The sequence below is a fragment of the Macrotis lagotis genome, chromosome 6, assembly GCF_037893015.1.
Source record: "Macrotis lagotis isolate mMagLag1 chromosome 6, bilby.v1.9.chrom.fasta, whole genome shotgun sequence".
Classification (NCBI taxonomy): domain Eukaryota; kingdom Metazoa; phylum Chordata; class Mammalia; order Peramelemorphia; family Peramelidae; genus Macrotis; species Macrotis lagotis.
In genome coordinates this window covers 61,691,347-61,713,889 of record NC_133663.1, presented here as the reverse complement: position 1 = coordinate 61,713,889, position 22,543 = coordinate 61,691,347, and the positions used below count along the sequence as shown (strand labels likewise).

Here is a 22,543-nt window from a genome sequence, read left to right as displayed (position 1 = left end):
ATGAAGGGCTCTTATTTCATATTCCATAAGAAGACTTGAAAGGACATGATACTTAATTTCAAATATCTGAAAGGCTATCACTTAGAAAGCAAATTACACTTCTTGGTGAGCCAAAGAAGGTAGAATAAGAAATAAGGTACAGCAGAAGTTTTAAAGAGTCAAATTTAAACCTAATTTAAGGAAAATGTCCTTTAACAAATTAAAGCTATCCAAATCAGGAAGCCTGTTTTAGGAAATTATAAATTCCCCTGATTGGGAAGCTGTCAAGCAAAAGTTGGATAATATTATCACTGGTTATGATATAAAGTGTGTCTTTGTTTATGTATGAGTTGCACTTCATGTCCTCAGTTTCCTTTCAATAGATAATACTTGATACTGTGCCTTAGAAAAGAGTATTTTGTAATTAGATGATCCTACATGTAGTCAGAAAAAAATTAAAATATATGCAATTTTTCTGTCCAAGAATCTAACAATTGAATGAGAAGTGATAACATATTTGTGAATGACTGAACCATTACATCTTTTATAGTTGCCTTATTTTAGTGGGTAATTTATCAGAATTCCAAAGTATATATCTGAGGTAAAGATCTTATGTGACTGAACTCTGAAAAGCCAGCATCCTACATTCTACTTAGAATTGCAGAATCATTCAATTTTATGTTTCTAATAGCAATAAAAATGTACATTTATATAGTGTTTCAAGTTTTTTATTTTATTTTTTATTATTAATTTTTTATTTTTGTGCAAGTGATTTTCTTTATACATTACTAAAATATTCTTGCATAAGAGTAAATATAATACCCCCCAAAAAAATATAGACCCTCATGAGAAATAAAGTAAAAGAAAGAGAAAAAATGTGTTTCAGTCTGTGTTCTGATACCATCAGCTCTGTCTCAGGTGGATCACATTCTTTATGATGTCCATCATATGATGTCCATATTTTTCCACTGTTGTTGTTGCTGATTGTAATTCCCTTCATCCATACGTCCCCACTACCTTATATTTTCTCTCTCCTTTCACTGTGTCCCTCTTCTAAAATGTTCTGTAGGGTAGTTGAGTGGCACAGTGGACTGATCATCGGCCCTGGGGCCAAGAGACCCCGAGCCCAAATACCACCCCTGAGACCCGTGGTCCCAGACAGGCCACCCAATCCCAGCCCTTTGCAAGAAGTAAAAAAGAAAATGTGTTTTATCTGACTATTCTCTCCTATGATCTACCCTCTCCTCTATTACTCACATCCCCCCCTTCCCTCCTTCTCTCCTTTTTTACTCTAGATGTCTATACCCTATTGAGTGTGGATGCTGTTTCCTCCATTTCTGATGAGTGAAGGTTCCCTCATTTCCCCTCACCTTCTGCTATTCCATATCACTGCAATAAAATAAAATCTTTTATACGAACTATCTTAGCCCATTCCATCTCTTTTTCTTACTCCCAGTACATTTCCCTTTTAGCCATTGACTCCATTTTTACAATATATTATATCTTCAAGTTTTATAAAATACTTTCCTTGAAACAAAACCATGAAATTAGTAGAGCAATTTTGGAGACAGAATTTGAGACTAAGAAATTAAGTAACACACCCAAGATCACAAAACTATTATGTATCAATGCTGAAATTCCTAAATTCCAATTTACCTCTTCCCCAAAGTCTACTGCTCTTTCCACTGACCTGGGCTGTCTCTCTTCCTACTCTCAGTATGTTATATTATTTTTACCTCCTATAAATTTGGCTTCCCAGCCCCCCAGTTTCTTTGCTTTAGATTCATGCCTTATATGTTTCAATCATTCTGGAAAAAAGCTTGAAAAAAAATAAATGAACCAAAAAAATAAATAAAACAAGCACTTTAGCACTGTCAAACAATGTATGCCACATTTCTTTCCCACTTGCTGTCTATCACTTCTGACAAAAAAAAGCGAGCTATGCTTCATCCTCTTATATACTAGTCACTCAATAAAAAAGAATTGGATTCAATTTAAGGTTTTTTACATTACTGTGGTCATCATCTAAACTGTTCTGTTTCTGCTTACCTATTCATACAAGTCTCAAATTTCTTTGTATTTTTCATTTTCTATTGTGCCATAATATTCCTTTAGATTCACAAGGTATCCAAGCTATTTCTCCAAATAATGGGCATCCACTTTCCTTCTAGTTTTATTATTATAAAAAATGTTTATGAAAAACTTTTATAAAAATGTTGTATACTCCCCTATCTTTGACTTCCTTGGGATATATACCCTGCAGTGACAATAACATGTTAAAGACTATATACTGAAAAAAAAAAATTAAAAAAAGAGACTATATACTGTTTAATCACTATTCAAAAATAACTCCAAATTGTTTTCTGAAAAGGCTGGACATTTTTGACACTTCTGCCAATCTGGTTACCATGAAATTAAATTTCAGTTTTAATTTGCATGACTGTTATGAGTAATTTTGAACATTTCATTAAATGAGTGATTTCAAATAGTTTATGTTTCTTCTTCTAAATGCTGCTTGTTTGTATTCCTTGACTACTTTATCTTTTGAGAAATGGCCTCTAAATGGCCTCTTGCAGACCTCTCATTCCATCAATTCTATTTCCGGAGCTCATTTCATTTCATTTCATTTTTCTTTTAATGCCTAGTTTGTCCCTGGGAAAAGCACAATGCTCACAAAAACTGGGTAGTCACTCTGTCTATTGCCCTGTACTCATAGGTAACAGGTAACAACAATTCTTATTCTGGATTTCTGCTTCCAGACACCTCTTGTTCCACCCATACCTTAGTAATCTTTTTTTCCCTTTAGTCCATGAAATTTATTTATACTACCCAGTACTATCACCTCCAGACCTCCAGGTCACTCCCCTAATTTCCTATCATCTATTTCAATATTTTCCTCTTGAATCCATCCTTTGCCATCATTCTCAGACTTCAATCTTCAATGGTATCCTTTTTTAACCAATATAACAACCCAATCTTCATTTTTCTACCTTACTTCAACAAAACTTTGTAAGGAACTACATAAGCCATTTCTAAGATCTTGAACTTAGACATTCTACTTTCAGATCATTCAAATGCAGTTCTGCACATTTGCTATTGCACTTCAAACTGTTTCTGTCGAGGTAAATTTATGGTCTATATTCTCAGCATTCTAATGAAAATACTTTCTCAAAGGTTACATTAACAAATATCTTTATTCCTCATTAAAGCCCTTCACAACTCAGGTAAAAGCTACCTATACAGAACTGCTATGTATTATTCCATTTCAAATTCTTTGGTCCAGTCCAACTAAGCCTTTCTGCCTTCCTCACCCACAACAAACAATCCATTTCCCATCTCCATTCTTTTGCCAAGCATCCCAGAAGACTGGAATTTACCCCCTCCACCTTCTACCCCATTAAATTCCCAATTTCCTTCAAAACTGAGGAAAACTACCATCTCATTATGAAGTTTCTCCTGATCTGGCTGCTAGCCCCACTATTCCACCACCCCCCCGCAAAAATTACCTTGAACTGATTTTGTATATATCAATTGTGTGTATAGTTTTATGTGTACATTGGCTCCTTGAGTCAGAGACTGACATATCACTCATTCCTACCCCTCTGGTCTTTGTCCCTCCACCCCCTCATATTCTATGAGTTGCAGTCCTGTTGATTCTACTTTTTTTTAAACAACTTTCTTACAAACCCCTTCTCTCTTCTAATAGTGCCACCACTATAATATAAGATTATATCATGTCATGTCTGAATTATTCTAAAGCCTGATGCCAAATCCCTTCCCATCCCAAATGAGATCTGAAGAGGAGAGAGCACAGTGAGGCACTCATACGACTGTGAAAGGAGAGGAGAGAAAGCAAAGTCTAGAACCCAGAACAGCAAACTTAAAGGAGTAAGAAAAATAAGAGAGAGAGAGAGAGAGAGAGAGAGAGAGGGAGAGAGAGAGAGAGAATGAGAATGAGAATGAATATGATTAGAAAGCTAAGGTGTTGTCTCTGAAGCCAAAAGTATTCAAATGAAGGGTGGTCAGCAATGTCCCAGGTCCAGTGGTCAGGAGGACAAGAAGATGGAAAAGTCCATAGGATTCACCTCCCCATTCCTCTCAGCGATGCACCTGAAGCCTCTCTAAGAAGTCTTTCCAGTTCTCAATCTTAGCTCCTTCCCTGAGATTACACCCCAATTATTCTGTATATATGTGTTTATACAGCTGTTAAAATATTATCTCCTTCATTAAATTGTAAACTCCTTAAGCTAAGGGATTATTTTTTGACTCTTTTTATAACGCAGAACTCTGCAGACAGGTGCTCAATAAACATTTCTTGCAATGTAATGGATGATACAAGCAAAATACTGTACAGCTATAACAATAAAGAAAGACTATGGTGCTGTTTTCACCACAAAAATTCAGTCTGGAGCAGATTCTTGCAATCACGGAACATACTTTTATGATCTTGTTTTTTATACTTCATGTATTTTTGAATCCCAAGTGCCTAAAAGAATGTCTGGCACATCATGGACATGTAATAAATGCTTGTTAACTGATTAAGCATCCTAAATGCTGAATCCTATGGACTTTTACACCTTCTTGTCCTCCTGGCCACTGGACCCTGGGACATTGCTGATCACCCTTCATTTGAATACTTTTGGCTTCAGAGATCACACCCTAGCTTTCTAACCATTCCCCCTCTCCCTCTTTTATTTTTCTTACTCCTCTAAGTTTGCTGTTTCCAGGTTCTAGACTTTGCCTTCTCTCCTCTCCTTTCACGACCATATTTAATTTACTCCCATGGTTACAATAATCACACTAGACAGATGATTTCAAGTGTCAGAGATCACATCTGCAGTGTCCCTATGGGATTGCTCTCCCTCTTTATCCCAACAACATCTCCAGCTTACCTAGTCCAAGACAGACCTCTTCCCTTCTCCAAACTTATTTGTCAGTGGCACTACCTCATCTCCCAAGTTCAAAACTTTAGGGTTAAATTTTTTTAAGTTAATAAGTGATGTTAATTCTAAGACCACTATCTTTTTCTTCTGTCCTCTGCTCTCTGTTCTCACTGCCATCATCCTTACTATAGGACCTAATTACTAAAGGTCAAAAATCATCTCCCTGAAATTCAAGGACATTCTTTATGCTTTGGTTTCAACTGAATTCTTCATCAATCCCAAAGTATGGCCTCTATTTTCCCAATCTTATACAATTTCTCATTCAACCACTAGGCTTGAAATGTTCTGTCTTTCTTCATCTGTTGGATCTCTTTCCATCAATGTCCTAAAGTTCAAAATTAATTTTTCTAAGACACTTTCAATAATCCTGCCCAGTTAGATCTTTCCCATCCCTCTGACTTCACTCTGCTTACACTTCTTTTATGAACTTGTATATTTTGTTCTCTTACCTGTCTTTTATTGTCATGCTATATTGTTTCATCAGGACAGTGAAATTAAGGCAAACTAAATTTCACAAATATAATTTCAAATAACATTTCTGAATATTGTATATATTTTTTGCAAGCCAGTGTAGTCAATTATAAAGAATATGGATTCTTTTCTAGAATCAATAAACCATCAATGTAGTAATCAAATTTCCCTTTTCATCAAAGCTTCTAAACTCCACATGTAGATCCACAACAACAAATAATTATTTATACCAGTGAATTTCTCAACTCATTGTTTCAACTTCGAGGTCTCTGGTCCCTAAAACACTTACATTTCCCTGTTAGGGCCTTTCTTCAAGCTGCTCTCTGAAATGTTCTCCCTTTACCAGCTGAATTCCTATCCATTCTTCTAAGCCTCTCTCCAATGTCATCTCCTCAAGGGATTAAGTATTCAGCCAAAGCTGAAGGCCAAGCATATATTGTTTTCTAATTCTCCAATATACTTATAATATTTTGTATTTTAATTGTGTTTCCTCTCTCTACTATACCCTAAAAAACTCCTTTGGGGTAGAGCTCTCACCTAAATTTGATTCTTATAAAAAATGACTTACAAAGTTCTGAAAAAAAAAAAAACCAGTCTGGAATAATAGGAAAAAGGCTTATGCTTAATCTACCTATATCCATGAAAATAAATTCAAGGCAAGAGTTATAAGTATAATGATTTATTAGAAAAAGGAGCTTTATTTATGCCACATAGGACTCCATGTCAAAATTTTCTTGTGCATTTAACAGGTATACCTTACTTCGTACAACATGAGAGTAAAGTGATTTTTTTTTAATGTTTAAAATATTTAGAGAAGAATGGAGATACTGTGTGGTTGAGTAACAAAGCTTTTATAGTAATTCCCTAACTTTTCTGTGGTGTAAATCAATATTTGTGTGTGTGTGTGTGTGTGTGTGTGTGTGTGTGTATACATATATATGTAAATATAAAGGATTTTATGGAAGTGGAATGCATCTCTTAGGCCCTGGCATGCTTAACTTACTGGGCTTTTATGGTGCTTATGTACATTCTTAGTATTTTACCAATAAAAAAAATTAAACTGTTAAATAATTAAAAATCTGGAAAGTCTCAGATAAATCTTCAACTTTAAGAAATCAAATCAGGTCACAGAAAAGTGGTGTCAAAATCGGGGGGGGGGGGGGGGGGGGGATCATTAAGTTTCATATATAAGCATCTCTGTCCTGGCCTACTGAGAGTTTTAAAAATGTAATTATCTTCCAATTACAACTTATCTAGCTCAGCCTGTACTGGGGTATGTTGTTAAATGTTCTGGCTATATGTTTGACACCCCTCAAATTTAAAACTATGCTAATAACTGAGTAACAATAATGTTTTCCAAAATATTCATCACATTCATAAATATTTTTCCTCAGCAAATAATCCCTAAATTTAAATTCCAGTGTTTAGTCAGTTAAAAAACCCCTCAAATTTAAAGGAGTTTATTATTTGTGGTAATCAACACAATTCTTCTTTCCTTCCCAATGGCTAAAACATTCTACAAAAATCAATTTTATGACAGGCACTATTTTTTAGGTATTCTTCTTTCTCACTTGATCAAGTGTTTCTGTGAAACAAAATTTGAACCTACAGTAAACTGAAGCTTCAAAGAAAATTTGGATTGCTACTTTTGCCAGGTTAACTCACAACTGGCATTAAAACAGAACACTCCTGCACTATTGACAGAATTATCAATATGTTTTATAATGGCATTTACCCAATCACCTAGTTTCAGAATGCCATAATGAAATGCTGATGAAAGTTAAGGGATTAAACTATATCTGTCAACTCCTAGTCTCATCAACTACAGACATGCTTATAAATATTTAACTCAGAAAAATCTCACAGAATTGATGATTTTTAAACGTAAATATTCTCAAAAAGTGAGAGCTATTATTAGATTGCATTAGAATAATTTTGCACAAGAGACTGAGTGTTCTGATCGTAATGTAATTTGAAGAAAAATTATTAGTAATAGTACAGTTTACATAATTCTTTAGTCGGGGGTTTGTTTTCCTCAATGCAACTTCAATGGGGCTATTTCTAGCCCTACTCTTTTAGTAATAGAGGGAAGAGAAATGTTCCACAGCCAGTTCATAACTAGAAGTATCTATGAAGTGCTTATCACACTTCATATACAGTAGGTGCGCTTCATAGAGTTGCTTCCTCTCAGTCTAGAAAATATCAGAAATGAGATACAAAATCCAGCTATATTAAGAGCAGTATTTCTTTCTAATATACTACGCTGCCACATGGAACCCAATGCCAGAATTCTGGCAGATAGTGATATAATATGAATTAAGGTTTATAAAATATCTTTATTCAAAAAGTCAAAGAAATAATTTGAAGTAAAAGCACTGTGTAAGAGCAAATTAAAACAGTAGCTAATTACTAGAAAGCCAACATTTTAAATGCTTATAGTTAAATTCACTTAGACATTCATTCTTTGACTCTACGGCAAGATACTCATTTCAATCTCTACAAAGTATACCCCCCCCTTCCCCAGCAACCATACATTGTATCTCAAAGTCAAAATCAGTTATTATGAAAAACTGCTCCCACAATTATCACATAAAATAGATTTTCCTTCAAGAACCTGATTTTTTTCTTTTAAATATTACTTGAACTAGTCACAAAACGCATAACCAAAAACAGATAAAAATCTGATTCTGCATACTATAAATGTATAGTACTTACACATTCTGATGGTACTGCTCAAAGTCTGAGTGAACAACACTGAAATGTAAATGAAAAGAATTTTATTCTTCATATTCACAGCATACAAAGAACAAGAAAGAAGCCTTTAGTCCCTTGTGAATAATTTGCCACAAGAAGAAATTTAGAAGGTGGTGGGTGGGGGGAAAGGGTGAGAATTTGAGATTCCAGGCAATTCAAAATGACAAAGCCAGAAAAAAAGCTACAGCAAATGAAAAAAGAAATGACTGATGCTTAAATCCAAGTCTTAAACCTCAAATAAATTGCTTTGGTAAAGCTGTCTAAAGAATGACAATATTTTGATTAGATACAAAATTACAAAAAACTTCCCAGGACAATCTTGTTAAGCTTCTTGCTAAACAGTAAGCTCCTTAACAATAAGGGATAACACACACACACACACACACACACACACACACACACACACAAAGACAGACACGGCATTCAAATATTTGTTAAAAGAATGAAATACTTTTGGGACAAGTCTAATGAACACACCACCAAATCTTCACTTCTCTCCCTCATTTATCCAGCAAATACAGAAACATCCATGTTAAACACTGCCACATACCTTAAAAGGTTTCAAAGTTTAGAATAAACTTAACTGACCCATAGCTCAAGTATTTTGCTCCAAAGGACAGTTAATACCTCACTCAAGCCTGTTTATTGGCTCATAACTCTATGTAGAACAAAGTCTGAGAATTTACTGATTCTGGTTATCTCACTTCCCCAGGCAACCTTATACTTAGGTTGAAATGAAGGTAGGAAGGGAAGAAGAAAGGGAAGAGTTTGCTACTAAAAGTGAAATCTGACTTGGAGAAAGAAAAAAATATCAATCGATAAAGAGGGAAATTCAGTAAGGCTAAATTAAATCTAACCTCAATAGTTCCTGAGGATATTAAAGGACAACAAAACTAATGATCCATCTGAATCACTTATAAAATGTTAAATTACATTCACCATATATAGCATCCCATATTTCTGAGTAGGTTGAATTTTAAGTATTAAGACTGTTTACCAATGTGAAAGATATTTTCCCATAGAAACAATACCATAAGTGATTTTATACTGATTCAGAAACATATTTAACTGAAAAAATGAAGCAGACTATCATGCTAAAAAGACTTTTAGAAATAATCTGAACTGAAACTTGGGATACAAAAATACCACACACTCAAGCTCTGGGAACAGTGACTACCAATTAACCTCTCTCCAACAAGATTGGCAGGAAAAGGAGGGGGGTGGGGGGAGGCTTTTCTATGGAAGGTGAAGGTGGGAAAGGAGTGTGGGTTTAGGACTCCTTTTGTCCATTCCTAATGGGGCTTTATTTCTATGCCGGAAATTAACGATTACTGTTTAAAAGTCAGGACAGTTCATGTAACTTAGAAAGATTTCTATCAAAAAAAAAAAATTTGAATAAAAAACAAACAAAAATAACCCCCCAACCAACAAAGGAACTTAAAAGAGACAAGTTTCCTTACTTAGAAAACAGACGTGTAAGTAAATCTAAGGAAATCAACATTCTGAAATAGTAGCTAGAGTCTGTCATTTGCATGCATGCATGCATGCAATTGGAGATCTGTTTACATTTTCTCAAGGTGCTATTACCTAAACAGTAGTGTATTTTGGAAAAACTTTTTTTCAACACCTATCTGAATTTTAGGTGGGAAGTTAAAATAGGAAAGCTAACTTCAAGGAATAGTTCAGAAAGTTCCAAAGTTGATGGAAGAAAAAGCTTACCTCATGATCAACTTCTCAATAACAAATGTGAAAATAGAATATTAGCCAAGAATAATTAATTACACTTTTTTTCCATGAAACTTTGGTTCTGATAGTGAGTTGTGTTTTTTTTTTAATAGATGATCCCAGGGGCAGCTAGGTGGCGCAGTGGCTAGAGCACCGGCCCCGGAGTCAGGAGTACCTGAGTTCAAATCCCTCCTCAGACACTTAATAAATACCTAGTTGTGTAGCCTTGGGCAAGCCACTTAAGCCCACTGCCTTGCAAAAACCTAAAAAAAAATACATGAACCTGTACTCCCTAAGAGTGAAAAATCTAACATGAAAAACAAATTCCCCAAAAAATGACACATTAACACCCTTTAATTCACTCACAAACTAGGGGTGGGGCCCAAGTCTGGATGAAATATTATGATTTTTAAAATATTTAATTCTCTCTCTTGAAATGACCTTTATTTCAGGAGGAAGAGAGTTGGTAGGATGGATGTGGGATACAGAATAACATGACGTGAAAAGGATTCTAGAGCACTGTCACATAAAATACTTAGTTATCTAAAGTTAAATTCTATTTCAACTTAAGAATTCTACCAGTTTATTTAAGTCTTTCATAGTAAGGTTTAATTATTACAAATTCCATGCAAGTTGACATTTCTACAGAACATAAAATCTTAGGAAGAGAGATTAGGTTACATGGCTACACTACTATTTATAAACTTTTATAATATTTGAGCAAGAAGAGATTTTTGTCAAATTTCTCATTTTATCAACGAGGAAAATGAGATTCAAGAAAGTTGTGATCAGCCCAAACTCAGACAATTAGTTACTGAAGATTATAAGAAAGTTTTACTGATCCAGTGTTTTCCACTATACTCATATTAACTCAAGAAAAGATATGATTATTTTATGCTTATTACTTAGAAATCATTTTTTAATAAATGTGCTAATTGTAGATTTTTGACAATGAATGACTGTCTTATATTTCAATTTGGTGACTGAGTCAATAAACCCGACTTTCAGTCCCAGCTGTGTGAAGGCAAATAACTCAATTTCTCTAGCCCTCAGATTCCTCTTAAAATGAGGGAGTTGAGGGGCAGGTGGTAGTCCAGTGGATAGAGTACTGGTCCAGGGTTCAAATCTTATCTCAGACACTTAATATTTTTACTTAGCTGTGTGACCTTGAGCAAATCACTTAACCCTCATTACCTTGCCCCCCCCAAATGAGGGGATTGAACTAAACAGCTATAAAGTCTTTCTTCCTTCTTTAAAATTCTCTGATCAAAAATGCTTCTAAAATACACTAGTATAACATTCTCCCTAATTGTTTACATTTCGTAAGATCATCAAACTAAAGGGAACCCCCTTCATTTTGAAGACAAGGAAACTGAAACTGAGAGATGTAGAAAATGTTTAGAAGATGGCCCTGTCAATGTCACAATTTAAGGGGGGAATGATAAAAGTTTGTTTCATTCTATCTGATCAATAATTATCCAAATCTCATTGAACTCTAATAATCCAATAAGCACTTATTAAGCACTCATGGCAGGTTTGAGTTTACAAACACAATCAGTCTCAGTTCACAGAGAACTTCAGTATATTGACATATGGCTATATTTCAACGAATGGGGGAGCATTATTAATTTATAATACCATGTATTTACCATGCAAAATGAACTTCTGGTTTATTTTCTTTAGATACATAAATAAGCAAGAGAATATTCTGACATTTAAGACCTAATAGAATTAGCATAAAATTTCTAGCCAGTACGAATATAAAATTTGGAAAAATACTAAGGCAATTTTTTTAGAGTCCTCCATGATTTCAACATTCTAAATGTTCAAGATTTAAAAGAGAAACAATCAGAAAGAAATAAGATTAAAAACACAACCCTTGTAACTAACCTACATACTGCTATTCAACTCCTTTTCTGTTCAAATGGCCTTTCACCTCTCTCCAAGACTGCAAGCAAAGATGTTCTCACTCTTCTCCTTGTCTCCAGTTTCTCCTTATTCTGATCCATTTTCCACACTGCTGCCAAAATTATCTTCATTAAGTTCAGATCTGCCTACATAACTCCCCTACTCAATAAACTCCAGTGGTTCCTTATACCCCTAGGACAAACTCAAGCTTTTAAAGTCCTTTATAAACTGGCACCATTATCTTTTCAGTAGCATACATCTCTTTCCTACTTGTACCCTACAACCATACCAAATTGGCCTTCTCTGTTGCTCTCTGTACTTTTGTAATCTCTCTCATCTATGCTTAGAATGTATAATTCCTTCAGGCTCTCCATATAGAATTCTTTTTTTAAAAAAAGCAGTTCAATTGATGCTGAGTGAGATGAGCAGAACCAGAAAAACATTGTACACCCTAACAGCAATATGGGGGCGATGATCATCCTTGATGGACTTGCTCATTCCAACAGTGCAATAATCAGGGACAATTTGAGGCTGTCTGCAATGGAGAATACCATCTGTATCCAGAGAAACAACTGTGGAGTTTGAACAAAGACCAAGGACTATTACCTTTAATTTAGGGGAAAAAAAACTGATATCTTATTATCTGATCTTGCTATCTCTTATATACTTTATGCTTCTTTCGTGTATTTCTCTCTCATCACACTCAATTTGGATCAATGTATACCATGGAAACAATATAAAGACTAACAAATTGCCTTCTGTGGGGGAGGGAAGTAAGATGGGGGGGAATTGTAAAACTCAAAATAAATAAAATCTTTAATAAAGAAAAAAATAAAAAAGCAGTTCAAGCGCCATGTTTGGACACAACATTTCTTAATTTTCCCCAAACCCAACTCCCCTCTACTATACTGCATTTATTTTAATATAAACTATATTTTTGCCTCCTCCCATCAGAATGCAAGCTTTGTTTCACCCTATTTTTATTTCCAGAGGCTTGTAGTTCCTAGAACACAGTAAGCACATCATAAATGCTTACTGACTGTCAAGAATCATTCATTATGCAGAATATTTATTTTCTCCTTATAATAAGAAACACATCACTTAATTATCTTTGGAGTAGGTATCAGGGCAAAGTGGAGAAACTGGTCTTAGAGGAAATCTGGATTAAAATCCCACTTTAAATACCAATTATATGACTCTAGAAACAAGAAATCTGAATTGGTGATAGAAGTTTTATGGCTTGAGAGTTTCTATACTAATAAAATTATATATCTAATCTTAAAAACTAAAATTAAACTCATAATTTATCAATATTATACTCAGAAACAAAGTTATGGTAAATATCAGTTATAATCATTAACTATTAAATTATTTAAATATTAACTACAAGTTATTATTATATTAAATATTATATGATATTATTATATTAAATATTAACTGCAAGTTACTTTTTTAATGCAATTTTATGCTCTGAAACACACACTGGTAGCTAGAAATTGGCTGAGTATTTTAGTTTAGAATATAACATACTGAATAGGTAAAAATGCTATAATTAGTATGTTGAAGCATCATTCTAAACAATGTTAGTTTACACTGAGTTCAGGCAGTTAATTTTCTTAACTAAGTTTCTTGAAATCCTTCCTTTTTCAAAAGAGCAAAAGGAAACTTTGACAAGTTACAAAATTTCTATATAGTGGAAAGAGTCCGAGACATAAAGACAAACTTGGCTGTGAAATTTATTTACAGGCTGTTAAGTTTTGTGGTGTTTTTAAATATGATAAAATGGGAAAAATAATAAATATGCCACTGGGTTGTTGTGGGGTGATTTTGTAAACCTTAAAGTCCTATTAAAAAACCTAATGCAGTTAATTGACTTTGGTTAGAAGGGAAAACAGTTAAATTGATGGGCAGGAGGTGAGAATCTTTGCAAGTTTTTCTGTTAACCACATTTCAAGAGTTATTCGAATTTATAAGAATAGGATACAATCTCCAATCAATAAATTGACAAAGATTATAAATTTGCAATTCTTAAGGAAAGAAATACAATCTCTCCAAGACCAAATGAAAAATGCTTCAAATCCATAATAATTAAAATTAAAGTAACTCTTGAGATTCTACCACACACACACACACATATCAGGATTAGCAAAACTGAAGAAAAGGGAAAATGATAAATGTTGGAGTGACTGTGCAAAAGAGGCACATTAATAATGCTCTGTTGGTAGAGCTGTGAATTAGTTTAGCAATTCTGGAAAGCAACTTGGAACTGTGTTCAAAAAGTTATTAAAATGTTTATATTTGGGACAGCTAGGTGGCACAGTGGATAAAGCACCGGCCCTGGAGTCAGGAGTACCTGGGTTCAAATCTGGTCTCGGACACTTAATAATTACCTAGCTGTGTGGCCTTTAGGGAAGCCACTTAACCCTACTTGCCTTGCAAAAACCTAAAAAAAAAAGTTTCTATTCCTTTGATCATTAGTAGGCCCATAGGAAAAGCTTGCATACATATATATGTATGTATGTATGTATATATATATATATATATATATATATACACACAAAAATAATTACAATAGCTCTTTCTGTGGTGACAAAAAACTAGAAACCAATAGGCATACTAATACATCTCTGAGGAAAGCAATTTGGAATTAAGCAAATAAAATGATTAAAAGTCTATACCTCGGGCGGCTAGGTGGCACAGTAGATAGAGAACCGGCCCTGGAGTCAGGAGTACCTGAGTTCAGATCTGACTTCAGACACTTAATAATTACCTAGACCTGTGGCCTTGGGCCAGCCACTTAACCCCCACTGCCTAGCAAAAAACTTTAAAAAAAAGTCTATACCTCAAGAAAGCCACTGATTAGAAGTCCAAATACACTAAAATAGTTATAGAAAGAAAAGAGGTGCTCATTAATTGAGGGATGACTAAATGGTAAATCAATGTAATGGAATACCAAGGTGCTAGTAAAATTGATAAAAAGGGACAGTTTTCAAAGAAACTTAAGAAGGCATATATGAATTGATGCAGTGAAGTGAGCATAAGCAGGAGAATAAAGTATACAACAGAACTGAGTGTGGAAGTGGGGAGAACTCAGGGAAATTAAGAACTCTGATCAACAGATGAATGAAAAAAGTCATGATTCCAGAGGAGAAAGAGTCAGAAAAATGCTAGCCCTTCAGACAAAGTGGTGACTGACTAAATATGTAGAATGAGACATTTTTAGACATGGCCAAATTGGCAAATTTATTTTGCTTGACCATGGGCTACCCGTAACATAGGTTTTCTCCCCCCCCCCAAAGGTGGGAGAAAGATAAAAAATTTTTGTTAATGCGAGAAAATTAAATTTAAGGAAAAACCTTAAAAGTGCTATATAATGTTTATCTTGTAAAACAAGTATCTTTCACCACAATGCATAAGGGAAGGATTTTTCCCTCAATAAGCTGGTCACAGAAGATCAATGGACAATTTTTATTACATAAAATTGAAAATTTTTGTGCAAAACACCAGTGCAGTTAGCATCAGGAAGGACATAGAAGAAAAAATATCTTGGCAGCTTATTTTTCTGATATTAATATGTAATATAGAAAACTGATAAATACATGAGAATTGAAGGAATTTCCCAAAAGCTATATAAAAGCAATTCTCAAAATAAATGGAAGCTACCAATAAATTCTGAAAAAAAATGGTCCAAATAAAAAAAGTGCAAAATAAAAATAATCCTCAAGTTCTATCTCACATCCATTAGATTGGCAAAGTTGACAAGCTACAAATAAGGCAACTGTAGGAAGACTGGCATATTAATGTCTTGTGGATGAAGCTATTTATTAGTTCAAGCACTCTGAAAATTAATTACACACACACACACACACACACACACACACACACACGCACCCTAAGAAGTCCCTAAGTTAAATTTACCCTCCATCTTTGACCTAGCAAGACCACTTGATAGGCATGTATCTCCCAAAGTTCAAAGCCTATGAGACAGGACCCATATACACAACAATATTTCTAATAGCATTGTTCAAATATCTTGCTCTAAGATATAAGATTAACTTCTCAGGCAGAAAGAAATTTAAAAGTTAAAATTCTTTTCCACAAGTCCATTTTAACTATGACAACTGGCTTTAGAACTTTATTGCTCACAAAATCAAAACCTATTATGTGCAAATTCAAATGTTTCCCAAACATTCACTGATTCACTACTTCTACCTCACCTATACAATCAGAATTATTATGGTATTAAAGAGATTGAGCGGTTAATTCCTTGGGGTGATAATATTACATGACAGTTCTTTATTTCCTACCTCCTAGATAAAAAAAAAAAAAGGACGGTGGGAGGATTGAGAGAAATGGTCACTTCCCAGAAAGTAGTTATAATTTAAGAGAAGCACATGAAACAATCAAATAGTAAATGAAACAGTATTATATATAAGGTTGATTAGGATGATTAGGATGATTTTAAAAATAAATATTCATGTATTTTTAGATGCAAAGTAGTCTAAACACAATATTATACACTTATTCAAATGATGGTATTAAGGACACTTTTGGTACTTCTCTTTGGAAACAGTTTTAAATATGCTAAAACTTGCCAAACTTTTTTTTTTCTTTTTTTAGTAGGCAGTTGAGATTAAGTGACTTGCTCAGTGGCTAGAAAGTGTTCTGTGTCTGAGGCTGGATTTGAACTCAAGTCTTCTGGACTCCAGGACAGGTTCTCTATCTACTGTGCCAACTAGCTGCCCCTAAGTTGCCAAATCTTCACTGAGATTGATTTCTTGATGTGGTTTTTGTAAACTGGCACTGAAAGCAGTTTCAAAAATGTTTTAAAAATACTGTAAGAAATGATAGGCACTGTGCCTAAGTATACAACTACCCAAAGTTTTCATTAAGGGTTATTTTAACTTCTCTTTCCTTGTGCAATAACTATATTTTCTTTAACAACAATGATAGTGTGAAATAGTAGAAAGTGAATTGGATTTGGAAGTAAGTAGACCAAGGAGCTTATTCTGAAACTAGCCATATGACTGTAGCTAAGTAACTTATTGTCTCTGAGCCTCACTGATGTTTTTTCACATGTAAATTGGGAATAACACAATCTTCACTTCATAGAGTTGCTGTGCATAAAGTCTTTGAAAATGTTTAAATTGCATAAATGTGAATTATGACCACCAGTTCTTTTACATTCACATTACAGCACTTTATACAATTTAAAAGTTGTATTTAGAGATTTTATAAAAATAAAAAGGTGAAATGCCATTACTCATATATTTTCTTGAGAGGCTCTGTGGTCAGTTAGAGATTATTTTAGATGGCTTCTCAGGTCTCTTTTGGTTTTCAGCTCCTATAATTCAGATAATTTGGGAGTGTGAAAAATTCAGTAAAATTTTACCATTTTCAAATTTTGAACTTGAATGTTTTTGGGGGAAAAAATTACCTTCCATTATTTTAATGTAAGAAAAATTGTGTGTTCCAATCTAATAAAACTTTCTATGTAGTATTTTATTTCAGAGCAGAGAATCTAAGGTACAATGTATTACTAAAGTGGCCAATTTTCATAAACTACCACACCTCTACTAAATTCAATTACTGATACTAAAGATCAATTACACAATTTTAATGGCAACTGAAGATGCTATTTTATTCTATATCATCTTTCTTTCTCAACAACTAAAATCAGAATAGTACACTAAAAATAACTCATAGAGATATGTGGTTATCAAAAGATAGTGAGAATATGATAGTCTAAGTAAAATTAAAAATATTTAGAACTGATTGAAAAAGTATATTTCCATATCAACTGGATTTGAAAAAAATATGCCCCATAAATTTTAAAAAGCTATGTGGCTATTATTTACTCAATTCCCATTTAAAAACATTAAATATTATTCACTAGCTTTAGGAATTTCTTCTCTTTCCACAAAGCTTCTGCTAGAGTTGTTACTTCAAAGAAGAAATTTTGCTGTGGGGACAGCAGAAACGTCTCTCAGTTTGGGATACAAAAGCTGAAAAAAAATCAGAGGCCTGTTCCCCACTCATCACTCTTGAAGCTTATTTCTTTTACCATCTCTAGGCCTGTTGGAGCTCTGTCTGATAAGTACTTCCCTTCATACCCAGAATGGCGACACTACATTGCCTAATTAAGCCTAATGAGATGAACTCAAATCAAAGACATAAGACTCAAAGAACTTTTTCAACTTGGACTTGCAAAGTCTTAGAAATGACTAATAACTAATATGATATGCAGAACCCTAGCATACGCAATTATCATCCTTGTGAAAAATCTAAGGATGACCCTCTTGTCATCTGTGCGGGTCTCCTAGCACAAAAACCTAGACAACTTGGAAGACAAAAAAATTTTTTGCCTATCTGCCACCAATATTACCCATATTAATCAAGCATCATGTAAACAGCCAGGTAGTATCATCCCTGGGAATCAATACCCTAAGGAAAGGCTGGTAGACACTAAACAATGAGTAGCTCCCCAGACAAACGATCTAGAACAGACCCTACATAGGGGAAAAACTTAAGAGGGGTCTCTAAAGGGTTCAGCAGAGGGAAACATCAACTTGAAAAGAAAGCGCTTATAACATTTTCAGCAGTATTCCAGTTCCATAAATTTCTATAGTAACTCACCTACATACAGCAGCTATTTGCAAAAGCTTTCCCGACATTTACTATAAGTACAAAAAGAAAAATAGTTTACAAAATACTTTAGCAAGATGTGAAATTAATGCTTTATTTTAAATTAGAGTTCAGACTTGAATCTGCAATACTCTTAATTTCAGTAAATACCCTACAGATGCAAAAACATCCTCATTTTTCATTCTAGAGAAAAGCAATCTAATAACAATAGCAGTCTACTAACTGCTTAAAAACTCAAGTAGTCTCAACGTGAGCAGTAATTTTTGGAGTCATGTTCTAAATGCTGAAAAAATCATTTATATGTGAATATGTCAGAGATGGGTGATTTCATCTAAGTGAGTATTCTCTCAACTAACAAACATCACAACTCCTCTGCAGTTTTGTTAGATACAATCTAGGAGAGCTACTACACCTGGAGAAGCCTCTCTCTACCTTAGCCAGGTCCATCCTCAGAAAACAGACATGCCAGCCTCCAGGCCCCACTGGATGCCTTTCTCTGCCTTGACAGGATGTGTGTGCCCTCACCACCATGAGATAATGAAACGCAAGGAGGACTTGGTGGAAAGCACACTGATATATACTCAAAAATAGAAAAGAGTCTCCTTTTACTAATGGCACTGAGAAAAGATGTTTAGAGTAGTTCTGAAAATTCTAACATAACTAAGCTTTGAATTGGAAATTAAATAGCTAAATATCAGATGTCACCATGAAAAAAACTAAAAATTGAGAAAAAAAAAACTTTTCTGATTATTGAAGACTGAAACAGAACTCCTTAGGTAGGAATGTTAATAATTTGAAGTGAAATTCTGAGACCTGAAAGTCTCAATTTCTATTAATTTACCACTGCAATCAAACTTAAGATTTAATAAGACCAAACACATTTTCTCTCTAGGAAATTCTATTCGTTTACTATTTCTGACTAGTGATTCCAGCTTTAGCTGCTCAAGTAGTTAAAGCTGCTAATCAGGAAGAAAAGAAAAACAAGGTCTGTCAACTTTTTTATACCAGAAGATGAGTAAGCCATCAGTGAAATACCTTACAATAGAGGTACTTATCTGAAATTAATGTATTGCCACAGGTGCCACACTAACAAGGAACTTAACAACTACATATTGATAAAAGGAAAAGTAGTTATTTTAACATATTTTAAAAATTATACATAATTGTGTATGGGAATTGAATATTCATGAAGCAAAATTGTGATATATTTGGAAAAACTCCAATGGCTCCCAGTCACCTGAAGGGTGAAATATAAAAACCCCTCTAGAGTGCTTTGCACCCTGGCCTCATCTAACCTTTTACATCTTATATTATTCTCCTTAAAGTAGACTACAGCCCAGGCAAACCAGTCTTCTTGCTGTTCCATCACACAAGGAACCCCACTTCAAAGTTTCTGTACTGGTTGGTACCCATGTACCAACTTCCTCCCTCTTCATCTGACTCAGAATTGCTAGCTTCCTTCAAAGATCAACTTCTAGTGAAACTTTTCCAGACTGCCTAGCTACATTTAATGACTTCCCCCCAAAAGTAGTCTTTTAAAAAATCTAGTTTGTATATGCTTCTCTCCGTTAACTAACTGGTAAAGCTCCTTGAGGGAAGGGATTTGTTTTATTTTTGTCATAGTAAACCCAGAATCTAGGAAACAGCAGACACTTCACGGATTATGTTTTATAAGCCAGGAGACCACGATGCTGCTCAAACTTTTGTCTCAAGCAACAGGGTGAAAATCTTGCTAGTTCTCAAAGTTGCTAACTCTTCAGCTAATGCAATAGCTGAAATTCGCCGGGAGTGCTAAAATTCAAACCAAGGAGTAGGTTAAAGATTTGAACACTGACAAAGGACACAGAGGCAAAAGTTAAGTAGGGAAGATCAACCCACCTTCCCCCCCCCTCGTGTTTTAATAATAAATCTATACAAGTCAATATTCAAAAGGCTGACTATAAAACTCACTGTGGCCGGCTTAAATGCTTGTTCCTACAAGACCTGCTATTCTATGACAAATTTTATATTAAAATTGAAATGCAAGCGATTTCCCAAGACCTTAATCCTCTGGAATTCATTTTCCTATGTATTCACACGCTGTACACAACACTCGGGATCTTATAAATGGAAATGTTAGTCCAGTTCTGTTTCTTTTCCCCCCCAGGGAAAAGGTGCTAACGAGTGTCATCAAAGAAGTGAAGTAATAGAAAACAAAGTGGATGTGAAAAAGAAAGAGTCCGAAGGTGTGGGGCCGGTCACCCCCTCTCCGGGCTTTGGCTCTGGAGGCCCCGGGGAGGGCGGGTCACGGGGTCGGCGGTGCCTCAGTTTCCCCCCCGTGACTCGGGCCTCACTTGCGGCGGCCGAGGCAGAGCCGCGCCTCCCGGGCTCCCGGCACGCACGAATGAATGAATGGGGGGCCGGGCGCCCCCTTCGGCGCCTCTGCCCGGCGGAGGCGGCGGGTGGCGCGGCCCGCTCCCGCCCCGGCCGGGCCCGGCGCCACCTGTCAGGGGCGGGGGGCAGGCCCGGCCCCCCGAGCCCACCCGCACGCACACGCGCGCCCGGCCCGGCCGGGGCCCCGGGCCCCGGGGCGCCCCCCGCGCTCCCCCCGTTGCCGGGAAGGTTCCAGCGCCGCGGGCCGAGGGGCGGCGGTGGGGGAGGGGAGGCCCGGCCTGCGGCCTGTTGGGGGGAGTTCGGGCCGCGGCCTCGAGTGCGCGTCCCGGCCGGGCCCGGCCCCCGGCCCCGGCGCCGCGCACAGACTCACCGGAAAGGCCCGGATCCGCATCTTGGTGTCCTTCCGGCTGCCCGTCCCTTTGCTCAGGTTCGACATGGCTCTCCTCCTCCTCCTCCTCCTCCTCCTCCTCCTCCTCCGCTCCTCCCCCTCCTGCTGCTGCTGCTGCTGCTCCGGCGGCGGCGGCGGCTTCAGGGCGCGCTCCGGGCCGCCCGGGTCACATCCGAGGCGGCCTGGCCGGCGGCTCCCGGGCGGGGGAAGGGGGAGGGGGACGGCGGGGGTGGGGGAGGCGGCCGGACCCCCGCGGCCGCGGCCCCGGCCCCGGCTCCGGCCCGGCGGCGGCGGCGGCGGCGGCTCCGGCTGGGCCTTCCCTCGGGGGCTGCGTCGGCGCGGCGGCTCCGCGGGGCTCCCCCTCCCCCCGGGCCCGTCACTCGCGGCGGGGCTCCCTCTATCGCGCTCCTCCGCGATGGCGGCGGCGGCGGCGACGGACAAACATCTCACTGCGCAGGCCGAACCTCCGCCTCCTCCTCCTTCTCCTCCTCCGCCTCAGCGAGACGAGATCCGGCCCAGAGGGTGGGGGGAGGGAGGAGAGCCGGAGAGAGAGAGAGATTGGGGGAAGGGGGGTAGGGGGTGGGACGGGAGGGGGAGGCGGCCGCGGCGTGGGGGGGGAGGGGGAGGGAGCCGGGTCTCGCGAGAGCGGCCCGCGGCCGGAGCGGGGCGGCCGAGCCGGAGGGGGGGGGCGGGGAAGGGGAGGAGTTTAGGGCGGGAGCGGAAAGCGACGTCCTCGAAACCGGAGAGTCCGCCGGCGGGCTGGGGCGGCGGTGGCTCCTGATTGGCGGAGAGAGGAGCGCGGTCCTGGTCACGTGGGGCGGGAGTCGTGGCCCTGGGGGCGCTGAGGCGGGAGGCGCGGGCCGTGCGCGCCCCGGGGAGGCCGTCGGGGCGGGACGGAGCAGGATGGGGTGCGGACGGGCGGCCACAACTCCGACCACGTCTCCGGCGCCGTGGGCTGAAGTCCGGCCCATTGCCCCAACTCAGTCCGGGCCGAGGAATGTGCGGACCAAGCGCCCCGGAGGCCGCTGCTCAGGTCGGGGCCTTTCTCGTCCGCTCGTCCCGGGCACCTCCACCGGCCCACGGCCTGAACTTCCAGTGATAACCCTGGCTTGGCCTCCTTGTTCCAGCTGCTCCTGCCTTTGCTGCAGACGCCTCCGAGGGACCAGCCGGGGCGCCTCGGGGGACCAGCCGGGGGACCAGCCGGGGCGCCTCCGAGGGACCAGCCGGGGCGCCTCCGGGGACCAGCCGGGGCCCCTCCGGGGGACCAGCCGGGGGACCAGCCGGGGCCCCTCCGGGGGACCAGCCGGGCCCCCGAATTGCACATCAGTAGACAGGAAGCCTGCCCGTGCCCACCTGC

General features: G+C 38.0%; 1 protein-coding gene across 1 annotated transcript in view; it reads right to left on the bottom strand.

The window, feature by feature from the left end:
- Positions 1-21,277, bottom strand: part of CUL3 (cullin 3) — a 110,718-nt gene extending 89,441 nt beyond the window's left edge. Inside the window, exon 1 of the mRNA XM_074191260.1 lies at positions 21,169-21,277. Coding sequence (XP_074047361.1) covers positions 21,169-21,234 — 66 coding nt within the window. The 5' untranslated portion in view covers positions 21,235-21,277. The remainder of the gene's footprint in view (positions 1-21,168) is intronic.
- Between the last annotated feature and the right edge of the window lie 1,266 nt (positions 21,278-22,543).